Source organism: Hyperolius riggenbachi, chromosome 2 (assembly GCF_040937935.1).
Source record: "Hyperolius riggenbachi isolate aHypRig1 chromosome 2, aHypRig1.pri, whole genome shotgun sequence".
In the NCBI taxonomy this organism is placed as follows: Eukaryota; Metazoa; Chordata; class Amphibia; order Anura; family Hyperoliidae; genus Hyperolius; species Hyperolius riggenbachi.
The window spans coordinates 494,759,289-494,771,751 of record NC_090647.1 but is presented as its reverse complement, the minus strand read 5'-3'; the positions used below and the strand labels follow the sequence as shown (position 1 = coordinate 494,771,751).

The 12,463-nt window shown below is 43.1% G+C and overlaps 1 protein-coding gene across 5 annotated transcripts in view; it reads left to right on the top strand.

Moving 5' to 3' along the window:
* The window catches only part of DYRK1A (dual specificity tyrosine phosphorylation regulated kinase 1A), a 150,825-nt gene that overhangs the window by 126,992 nt on the left and 11,370 nt on the right, over positions 1-12,463 (top strand). For all 5 annotated transcript variants that reach the window (XM_068270417.1, XM_068270420.1, XM_068270418.1 and 2 more), the window contains 5 exons: positions 771-863; positions 3,660-3,848; positions 6,928-7,075; positions 8,733-9,019; positions 9,608-9,754. In XM_068270417.1, the coding sequence (XP_068126518.1) occupies positions 771-863; positions 3,660-3,848; positions 6,928-7,075; positions 8,733-9,019; positions 9,608-9,754 (864 nt within the window). The remainder of the gene's footprint in view (positions 1-770; positions 864-3,659; positions 3,849-6,927; positions 7,076-8,732; positions 9,020-9,607; positions 9,755-12,463) is intronic.

The following is a 12,463-nucleotide window of genomic DNA, read 5'->3' as shown; positions in this document are numbered from 1 at the left end:
TAAAGCTATGCTGCCTTTATTCCAATACAAGGATATGTATATCAAGAACATTAAAGAAACTTGAAAAATATATATATATAAATACAATAAATCTTTATTGAAGACAACACTTGTGCAAAAATATTCATAAAAAGTATCCTTCAAGGAACATTTTCCATAGGAAAGAATGGCAAACATACAGCAGTGATTAACATCAAGATTAGTGCAAATGTAAATATTGAGGCGACAACGTCGACTTGTTTCGGGATAGACCCTTCATCAGGCCTCCACATGTAAAGATAAATCTGTATAGTTAACACTTGTTCTTAAAAAAACATCTGGACAATATGAAGCCAGGTATGACCACTCATCCAATATTCAAATACAGGAACCACACATGGCAGGAGCTGGAGGAGAATGGCTAAAGCTATGCTGCCTGCATAAACTTCACCAGTAGAGTTGATCTGGTTGAGCTCCAGTGTATCCGGTTATGCCTGTAGTTATAAACCATCCAATACAGAGGCTTGTGCGGACAGGTGAGAGTCATGGCTGCAATCGCAGAAGTTCTATTTGAGGACCAGGAAGTTCACATGCAGCTGGACTCTAATTTGCCGCCACAGTCTGGAAGCTGACATATTTACTTTTAAAATTGAGGCCTCAGCTGTGCCTGTTTTACAAAAAAACGTGTTAAGTGGCAGTTCTCATAAATACAGTATATGGCAACTGTTCTTGTAGTAAGAGTCATTATTTTGTTAGAAAAATTGCAATTAATCTTTCTTATCTTCTTGCAGCGACGGATGCCCCAAACCTTTCGTGATCCAACGACAGCACCTTTAAGGAAACTGTCGGTTGACTTGATCAAAACATACAAACATATTAATGAGGTGAGTAGCTACACTATAGCAACATTCTTATTGAGGGGTTAAATGCAGACCTTTATTTCTTTTAATTTAAAGTTACTTTAACAAACCTTGAAGCAATAAAGAGAGCAATGGCAAGAATATACATAAACTATTCAGTTAAGGCATTCAAGAAAATGCCTCAGCAGAAACAATTAAGTAATACATTTTAACGATGATCTGTGTCAGGTGGAGATGGTTGTGTGCATGAGAATGGTTGAAGGGGCCTTTAAGGACTTCTGAAGTGAGAGGAATATGGAAGCTGCTATATTATTTCCTTTTAAACCATGCAGATTACCAGGATGTTTTGCTGATCCTTTTCCTGTAATACATTTAGCCACAAACCCCGAACAAGCATGCAGATCATGTTCTCTGACTGGATTAGCTGCATGCTTGTTTCGGTGTGTGATTCAGCCACTACTGATGCCAGAAACAGCAGCAGGACTGCAGGCATTTGTTTAAATTGAAATTAATATGGTAGCCTAACTGTTACATAGTTATTTGGGTTGAAAAAAGACATGCGTCCATCGAGTTCAACCAGAGAACAAAGTACAACACCAGCCTGCTCCCTCACATATCCCTGTTGATCCAGAGGAAGGCGAGAAACCCCCACAAGGCATGGTCCAATTAGCCCCAAAAGGGAAAAAAATCCTTCCCGACTCCAGATGGCAATCAGATAAAATCCCTGGATCAACGTTATTGGGCATTACCTACTTACTGTAGAGAACCCTTTGCTAAATAAATGGCTAAAACTTTTTCCTTCCATGCGCAGATCATGTCCTCTAGTCCTTTGAGAAGGCATAAGGGACAAAAAGCTCATCTGCCAAGCTTTTATATTGCCCTCTGATGTATTTATACATGTTAATTAGATCCCCTCTAAGGCGTGTCTTCTGTAGACTAAATAAACCCAGTTTATCTAACCTTTCTTGGTAAGTGAGACCTTCCATCCCACGTATCAATTTTGTTGCTCGTCTCTGCACCTGCTCTAAAACTGCAATATCTTTCCTGAAATATGGTGCCCAGAACTGAATTCCATGTTCCAGATGTGGCCTTACTAGAGAGTTAAACAGGGGCAATATTATGCTAGCATCTCAAGTTTCTATTTCCCTTTTAATGCATCCCAAAATTTTGTTAGCTTTAGCTGCAGCGGCTTGGCATTGAGTACGATTATTTAACTTGTTGTCGATGAGTACTCCTAAGTCCTTCTCCAGGTTTGATGTCCCCAACTGTATCCCATTCATTTTGTATGGTGCTAGACCATTGGTACGACCAAAATGCATGACTTTACATTTCAGCATTGAATTTCATCTGCCATTTATGTGCCCATATAGCCATCCTATCCAGATCCTGTTGCAATATGCCCCTATTGTCCTGAGAGTTGATGATTCTGCACAATTTTGTATCATCTGCAAAAATGGCAACATTGCTCACTACTGCATCTACTAGGTCATTAATAAATAAATTAAAGAGCACTGGACCCAGTACACACCCCTGTGGGACCCCACTGACTAACAGTCACCCATTTTTAATATGATCCATTTACCACAACTTTGTTTTCTGTCCATTAGCCAGTTCCTTATCCATGCACACAGACTCTTTCCCAGTCCTTGCATCCTCAACTTTTGCACCAGACTTTTGTGGGGAACAGTGTCGAAGGCCTTTGCAAAGTCCAAGTATATCACATCTACAGCATTCCCAATATCCACCTTAGCGTTCACTACCTCATAAAAGCTGAGCATGTTAGTCAAACAGGACCTGTCTTTAGTAAACCCATGTTGATGCTGAGAAATAAGATTATTTTCTACTATGAAGTCATGTATAGTATCTCTTAGTAACCCCTAAAATAGTTTGCATACAACTGATGTTAAGCTTACAGGTCTATAACTTCCTGGATCTGATTTTTTTGCCCTTCTTAAATAATGGGAAAACGTGGGCTTTACGCCAATCCACTGGGACTCTGCCAGTTGAGATTCACAAAAGATAAGATAAAGGGGTTTATACCTGAGCTTAATTCCCTTAGGACCCAAGGATGCATGCCATCCGGGCCAGGTGCTTTGTCTATTTTTAATTTATTTAGTTTTGCCTTCACTTCTTCCTGCGTTAAGTATTTAATATTACAGTTGGAAAATTGAGACTCTTCTGCATCTGTAATTTGCAACAGTGATGTTTCCCTTGTGAAAACCGAAGCAAAGAAAGCATTTAATAACTCTGCCTTACCTTGGTCATCCACCATTGAGTTCCCACCCTCATCCTTTAGAAGTCCAATACTGTTGCAAATGTTTTACTGCTTTAGTTACTGTAGCAACTAGAACCTTGTCTCTGTTTGCGTGATGTAGTTGTGCATGTTGCATAGCCCTGATTCTTGTGTAGTTTGTAACCCTGATTCTTGTGTTTGTGTGTGTCACACAGCCCTGATTCGTGTGTGTGTGTGTGTGTGTGTGTGTGTGTGTGTGTGTGTGTGTGTGTGTGTGTGTGTGTGTGTGTGTCAGTCACCTAGCCCTGATTCTTGTATTGTCCCTGTGCATGTCCCATAGTCCCGATTCTTGTGTAGTCTGTGTGTGTAAAACGTTGCCCTGATTCCTTTGTTGTGTCTGTGCTAGTGACATAACCCTGATTCTTGTATTTTCTATGTGCATGTCACATAGCCCTGATTTGTGTGTGTGAGACATAACCCCTATTGTTGTGCTTTCTCTGTGTATGTATAGCTTAGCCCTGATTCCTGCGTTGTCTGTGGGTTTGACATAGCCCTAATACTTGTGTGTGTGTGGTTATCTTCTTCAGGTCTACTATGCAAAAAAGAAGCGGCGGCATCAACAAGGACAGGGAGATGACTCCAGTCACAAGAAGGAGAGAAAGGTTTACAATGACGGCTATGATGACGACAACTATGACTACATCGTTAAAAATGGCGAAAAGTGGATGGATCGCTATGAGATAGACTCCTTGATTGGAAAAGGCTCCTTTGGCCAGGTAGACACTCCCTGTGATTTCTTGCTTGGCAGTTTGAATTTGAACCTCCTGTGCATTGGTTCCTTCACGCACATACAGAAAAGGCACATCATTTGCCTGCCCACTGTTCAGGCACTATGGTGGGCTCAGCAGTTTGCTCAGGTATACCTGCATGCAGCAGTTTGGGCAGCCTTCCCATAGAGTGCAGTGTCAGCAGTACTGCGAGGACAATGAAACCTCTGCATAACCTTTTGGCTTTTCATGTCCTGTGGCTTTGTGATGGGGCCTTCATCTTAATGATCACCTGTGCTTCTTTCAGACTTTATATTGGTCTGACACTTCTTTGATTTGTGGCTTCCAGTTCCTGTCTGTTGGATATTTTCTCACAGAAGAGGCAATGATGAAGCTGATTGATGTCTGGAAGTAGCTTTTCAGGCTGTCATGTAACAAGCCATGCCGCCACCATAGGGATGTTATTAGGCCTTGTGAAGGCCTGTTGCGTTACTGACATAGGCCCATGCTGCCAGCTGCCCTCTTTCTCACCGTTTTCAGTGGGTTAGGATTGGGAAATACAGGCTTTTTACCTTGAAAGTGTCTTGCAAGGGGTATGTTCAAGTCTGGGAGCCTGTTGTATGTGTTAAGAACTAACAGTCCCAAGTGCAGAACAGTTTCTCTATTTAAAGGAAATCTGAACTGAAGTAAAATGTCGAAAGCAGTTTAACTTCTCTAGAGCTTCTTTCAGCCCTGTGCAGTGTTTCGGGGCCTGCACCGTCACTCCGCGATCCTCTGGTCAGCTTGTATCGGCCTTCGATCAGCTGTATGCGCAGTCCCAGGCCGCTTGCCATCTCATCGCGTTCCTGTGCACGGCAGCATTCTGTACATGTGCAGTTTGTAAAAATCGCTACTGTCATAGCGCAGAATGCTCCCGGCCAGCGTGATCAGAGAGCGCACATCCTGGAGGCTGGCATGCACAGTACCCTGCGACTAGCCATCTGTGAGGGGGATGCTGCGGCTGACTTGATTTCGTGGAATGGTGGCGAGGGCACAGGATGACTGCAGGGGGCTAGAAGAAGCTCCAGGTAAGTTTGCAATGGAAGGAGCGCATCAGAAGCTTTATTAGGGATGTGTAGATCTCTTGGCCAAAGTAGTTTAGGTATGGCTAGGTTTGTCTGCCTATTCGGAGAAATAGAATGCCTGTAGGCAGTGACTGATACCAAACCAAAACCACTTAGCACTAGATAAATCTGATACAAGAAACTCGTGGCATCTTAGTATATAAAGGGAACCTAAGCAAGCGTTATATGGAGATGGCCATATTTACTTCTTTTTAAACAATACCAGTTGCCTGGCATCCAACTGATCTCTTTGGCTGGAGTAGTGTCTGGATCACACACCTGAAACAAGCATGCAGCTGATCTTGTCAGATCTTTGTCAGAAACCTCTAATCCGCATGCTTGGTTCACGGTCTATGGCTAAAAGTATCAGAGGCAGGACAGCCAGGCAGTTTGCATTGTTTAAAAGGAAATAAATAGGTCAGCCTCCATATGTCTCTCATCTCGGGATCTTCAGTAATATTCATGCGACATGTTGTTCTAATCTACGCAGATACCAGAGTTGCTGTTGAGTATAAAGGTTATCGCAGAAAGGTATTTTTTCCTCATGTACCTTAGATACACAGAGCCATTGCTTACTGCAGTGCAGGAACTTCCCTAGCAACCAGTTTGTGTGGCGTGTGGAGAGGTTTTCTGTGCAGAACTAGCATTTACAACCTACAGTCTGCACTCCAACCAGGTGTTAATAATCCTAATAATAATCCTACCATTTGTATAGCGCTTTTCTCCTGTTGGACTCAAAGCGCTCAAGAGCTGCAGCCACTAAGGGAGCGCTCAAGGGGCAACCCTGCAGTGTTATGAAGTTTTGCCCAAAGACTTCTTACTGAAAAGGTACTGACCCTAGCCAGGATTCAAACCCTGGTCTCCCATGTCAAAGGCAGAGCCCATAACCAGTACACTATCCAGCCACATGTGATGGAGGGGGGGAGACTGGCGGGTGCGATTGTGTGAGTTGTTTACATTTTAATGTCAGTGTACAGCTTAATCAGTTATACAGTGAGGACCCTGCTCCAGATTTCCCTTTTGCTGATGTGCTGTAGAGTTAGTCAATTCAAGTTATATGTACCTTGGAACTGATACAATTATTCGGTTGGGCCAGTTCCAAGCTGCATACAATTTGTGTTAAAGCACACCTGAACTGAGAGGGATATGGAGGCTGAAATATTTCTTTCCTTTAAAGGGACTCTGAACACCGAAAATAAACAGAATCTGGACTCACCTGGAGCTTCCTCCAGTCCCCGTTGCCTGCAAGGTCCCTCTTGGTCCCCTCCATGGTCCTGCTGGCGGCTCTGTTAACCCGGTTAATTTAGCTGAAATCGCGTGCCCGCCCACGCACCTGGTGCGATTATGTGCCCATTGGCATAAGCGGCCTGCGCATACAGGAATCAGTCCTTCAAGAACCAAATTTCCCAGCACCTTAATTATTTGTACACCAGCAAGGCTACTAGGAGCAGATAATGCTGCCTCATGAACTCACAGCCACACTGCTCTATAGCAGTGACTGTTAGCCGCTAGTACCCCACTAGCAATGCTTATGGCTGTTGTCGGTCTGTAGTTGTGGCTATCCACAGCAGAGTCACAGAAGCAAATTCCTGCTGTAATTCCACTAGAAGTTGTCATTTATTTAGCGCTGTTAGAAAATACAAGAGATAATAGATGAGAAGATGTACAACACAACACGCATTGCCCTAGCAGCCCTGGAAATATTTGACTGTTTCTGCCTAGTGATTGGGATTTTTTTTTTTTTTTTGAGAAACAGTGCCCTCTACTGGCTAGATTGCACATGTCACTTTGTTGTGCATTAGAGTAAGATCCATATACAAACATTAATAGCTTATACAGTCTGTATTTCTGTACAGATTTTCTAAGCATTGTTTTTTTTTTCCTATTGCTTAAAATAACTTCTGATAACTTGTGGTTTTCAGGTAGGTTTTGCATAAGTCACTTGCGTGCAGCAGAGATAGTGTAATGTTTGTGAATTATTCTAGGTGGTGAAGGCATATGACCGCGTGGAGCAGGAGTGGGTGGCCATTAAGATTATAAAGAACAAGAAGGCTTTCCTAAATCAAGCGCAGATCGAAGTGCGACTTCTAGAGCTGATGAACAAACATGACACGGAGATGAAATACTATATTGGTGAGCATGCCTCCCTTCTGCTAGTGGAAAATGTTTCTAGCACCATCCTGACAGAATTAGATGCTGATCTGGTGCCAGTGAAATTGCATGTCACTTACTAAAGAATATGCATTACTTATCATGCCATTGTCACTTTTGACATATTGTATTGTATTTGTGTGGTCTTGTTGTATGTACCTAGGCCCCTTTTACACTTGTACCCCTGACGTGGTCTGGATATACTTTTAAATTATTTTATTACTGTGACTTTTTCACAACACCATTTTCCCCCTTCCAGAAGAATATCCAATCTCAATTATCACAAGTCCGCACACAGCGCAGCTCCCCTCCACACTTTGTGCAGTGAAACACATATGGAACTAAAGTGGCAGGTGGAGGGGGTGGAGTTATGTACGCACAACGGGGAGGAAGAACTGTCCCTTCCTCCCCGATAATATCCGACGTTCTGCCTCTGTCGAAGACTTTGAGCAGAACAGGGATAAGAGAGGGCACAGGAGGGGGAGGCTGGTGCTGTGTGCTAGTTGCAGCACCAGCAATAAAATATTCAAAGTTTAAGGGGAGGGGGAAAGAGAGTAAGGGGTACTTTAATCAGTTGCTCTGTTATAAATGAAAGAAAACTGAATTTTCAAAGTAATGCCCATGTTTTCCTATGACACAGTTCACACTATACACATTAAAATTGAAATCTGTTTTTTTTTTAAATTTCTTTTTTTACAATGCACTGGTATGGAAAAAAACACGTACCAACTCACACTAACGTGTACGAACGCATTAAGTGTAAAAGGGCCCTTACCTTAAAGCAACCTTGAACTGAGGGAAAAACACAAAACTTAGATACTCCTGTTCCCATCCCTATCTCCTTGTTCCCTCGTAGTCCCACTTCTCAAAATGTGCCCCTTCGCGACCTGCTAGGAAGACTTCAGAAGCCATGTACTTCCAAAGATGAGCAGATCCGTATTGCGCCTGTACACGGTGCAGATGTGTGCCTGTCTTCGGAAGCACTCGAAAATGTGAATGCTTCAAAAGCTTTCCGATGACGCAGAGAAGGCGCAAATTCCTAAAGTAGATCCCTTCTCAAAAATATATTTGGTTGTAGTTTTATTGTGCAGCACACTTGATACAATTTTGCTTACCCTACTCATTGTCCTTCTGACCACGTTATTAAGACGTGTGTTTAGAGACACATTTATTACAAATCAAGCAGAGCTGTGCGGTAAGGAAACTTTAACATTTCCATAGACTTGTTGAAGCCCTTTAGAAAGTACAGTATTTTTGCCCTCAGGGCCCCTGGCTCACCTTGCCTAATAATCCTTAGGCGACTATCCTTACTTTCTCTGCTTGTGTCCCTTTGCGTTCTCTTACTCTTTCCTTTACTCCATATTTTTTCTTCCTCACTTCCTTGCCATCCCTTAGTAGACTTTATAACTCAAGCTGCCAGAAAGGATTGTCCTTATATTTAGCAAAACTAGTGAGGTTATGCTTACTTTATCCCAATGTATCTGGGGAAGTGGAATGTAATGTGTTTAGTAATTATCAGATAAAAAGGAAAGGGTTTGAAAACCTGAATTTACAGCATTACAGATGATAAAGCACATGAGTCAATGTAACTGGAATTTAGTAAAATTCATGTCTTTTTATCTCCATTGTTTCTTTTCAGTGCATCTAAAGCGCCATTTTATGTTCCGAAACCACCTCTGCCTCGTATTCGAAATGCTCTCCTACAACCTGTACGACTTACTGCGGAACACCAACTTCCGGGGTGTTTCTCTGAACCTGACACGAAAGTTTGCACAGCAGATGTGCACTGCACTTCTATTCCTGGCCACTCCTGAACTGAGTATCATTCACTGTGACCTAAAGCCTGAAAATATCCTGCTTTGTAATCCCAAGCGAAGCGCCATTAAGATTGTCGACTTTGGAAGCTCCTGCCAACTAGGGCAAAGGGTAAGTGCTGCCCTACAGAACGTGATCCCTCTGTTGCCTTAGGAGTGTGACATGTAGCACTGGGAAGTGTAGTTGTTTTGTTGTTTGTTTTTTGCTTGGATAAAATGTATTTAATACATTTTTTTTATTCATGTTTGAGCAGTCAGTTCACACAAGACACCTAAAGTGACAGGGATATGGTGTCTGCCATATTTATTTCCTTTAAAACCATACCAGTTGCCTGGCAGCCCTGCTGATCTTCCAAGCATCCAGGTTGCATGGCCAAGTCATTATGCGCATTCACACTACAAGTCGTTAGTGCGCATAGTGCTCCTGGCCACGGGATCGCAATCAAGGGCACGTACCACCGCACAGTAGTGCGTAACATCCGGGGGGGGGGCGCTTTACAAGGGAATGGGGGGGGGCAGGCATGAGAACAACTTCACATACATTCCTACTATCTGTTTGCATAAAGCAAGTTGCCTCGGGCATCCTTTACACATAAGTAATGCATGCAAAGTGTGCAGTGGGGAATGGGCCATCAGCAGCTTTCTGCTATAATATTATGGAAATCCTCTCTTCTAACTAATGTCTTTTATTCCTGCACAGATTTACCAATATATTCAGTCTCGCTTCTATCGGTCTCCGGAGGTTTTACTAGGAATGCCTTATGACCTTGCGATTGACATGTGGTCCCTTGGTTGCATTTTAGTAGAAATGCATACGGGAGAACCCCTTTTCAGCGGAGCCAATGAAGTAAGTGCTTTGGGTTCTTGTGTTTTGTTTTTGTCTTTTTAAAGATTTATAAGAGAAGTTTTCAGACAAGTGCAAAGAGTGGGAAACATAAAAGAACAAACACAGAAAATAAGTCCTGTTAAGACTAACAGCCATATATAAGTCTGGCAGCCAACCAGCGCCAACTGATAATGCAATAGAGACATATGAACAGGAACACATCAACATAGAACTCATCCCGATGGACTCATAAAGTGGCATAAGCGTTAGAATACAGTCAAACAAAACTTGTTAACCTAACATCACATACGAAGCAGAGGAGGTATTTGTCATTTTGCAATAAACCGGGGCAGACCAACACCTGTTCAGGTGCTCACAGCTGGACCCTCACCATAAGAAAAATCCCAACAAACCCTGAATAACAGTGGTATAGTAAGAACATATAGAAAAAGAGACGGAGAGACTAAGAGCCAGCAGAAGAAAGGAAAAAAAAAAGCGTGGAGTTGAATGGTACAAATTCACAGTGCAGACTGAGAGCTATCCATATAAAACGGCACAATGCCAGTGGTCTACCGGCCCGGGCTTAGCCCAGTTCCCTCCCACATACCTGCAGCAGGGTTTTTCTAGTTCAGGGATGAAAGTCCGGTCCTACGAGGGCCGAGGTCCTCACACATTTTTGACACAGCTCAAATTACTTGATGTGTCTGAATCAGGAAAGGTGTGGTCCACCACGTAGAAAATATTCAAGTGTGTCTGCTGCGCTCACCAGACTCCGTGACTCACAATTTTAAATCAAAAGTCCACAGCGCTGTATATATCTTACAAAAGTCCTCAAAATTTCATTCAGAAAGTTCCATCCACCATTAGAATTGCCACTGCGGCTCACTGAGAGAATACAGTTGAATCCATCAATCCTAAAAAAATACAAAAATTCTCCACATAGGGTGATACCGTTCAGATCATCAGTAATAGGCAACACACCACCCAGAAGTGCTCTAGTGAATTGTGAGGGTTGGTGCCATTAATTCATAGACCCACACCCCTTCTCCTAATATGCTCACCAGATTCAGACCACCTCAATTAATGGTGGATCTTAGGCAATGCTCATATCCATGTGTAAATAGTAATGATCCTGTAATAAAAACAAAACTCGACATAGGGTAATACTGTCCACAAAAAAGGTATACTCCCCAGTAGTGTCACTCTGTGTAAACCGTGCTCTCATTCCATGCCGTGGGGGTCCCACTCCCTACACCACAATATGCTCACCAGATGGAGCCCACCTCTGTAGACAGGTGGAAACTGCGCTCAGTAATGCCTTGTGGACACAAACTTTCTCACTCCTGTTCATAAAATGTAACCTCTCCTGAGGTATTTTATTCCATTGAATCTCAGATAAAACAAATAAAAAAGAACATAGCGTAAAACTGTATATGCTTGCCTCTGGGCGCACATAGAACTGCACTTACGCGTCCAGGACAAGTTCATGCATATCACAAATCGCTCTGACCAATGCCCATCCGCTGAACCGTAGGAGGATATCCCACTCCGCGGCGTCCCGCTATATTCCTTCCTCCAGCCGGGTGGTCGCTTGTAAATCCGCGCTAGTAACGGTGGCCGGCCGGTCCACTCACTTCCGGGTGCGCGCGTGACGTCATGTGATCCCTGTGATGGGGGCCACACAAACGAGAGCCCCTCCGCCGCTACCTCCACACCGATCTCCTCCTCAAGCAGACTCCAGTCTCCAGCTAGACAAATGTATGCCAGCAACGTGCAACGTGCAGTTCTATGTGCGCCCAGAGGCAAGCATATACAGTTTTACACTATGTTCTTTTTTATTTGTTTTATCTGAGATTCAATGGAATAAAATACCTCAGGAGAGGTTACATTTTATGAACAGGAGTGAGAAAGTTTGTGTCCACAAGGCATTACTGAGCGCAGTTTCCACCTGTCTACAGAGGTGGGCTCCATCTGGTGAGCATATTGTGGTGTAGGGAGTGGGACCCCCACGGCATGGAATGAGAGCACGGTTTACACAGAGTGACACTACTGGGGAGTATACCTTTTTGTGGACAGTATTACCCTATGTCGAGTTTTGTTTTTATTACAGGATCATTACTATTTACACATGGATATGAGCATTGCCTAAGATCCACCATTAATTGAGGTGGTCTGAATCTGGTGAGCATATTAGGAGAAGGGGTGTGGGTCTATGAATTAATGGCACCAACCCTCACAATTCACTAGAGCACTTCTGGGTGGTGTGCTGCCTATTACTGATGATCTGAACGGTATCACCCTATGTGGAGAATTTTTGTATTTTTTTAGGATTGATGGATTCAACTGTATTCTCTCAGTGAGCCGCAGTGGCAATTCTAATGGTGGATGGAACTTTCTGAATGAAATTTTGAGGACTTTTGTAAGATATATACAGCGCTGTGGACTTTTGATTTAAAATTGTGAGTCACGGAGTCTGGTGAGCGCAGCAGACACACTTGAATATTGTATTTATAAATTTGGAAATCACTGCAGCGATCCCAGAGTCTGGAGGTAGAATATTATAATTGACCTGTGTGGACTGTGGCGCATGAATTAAGTATTACACCACGTAGAAAACATTCCTCTTTCTCAGTCCATCCTAAACACTGGCATGGATCTGGCCCTCCAGGCCTGGAGTTCGACACCTGTGTTCTAGTTGGAGACGAGATTAGAGTATTGTGAGGATTCCTT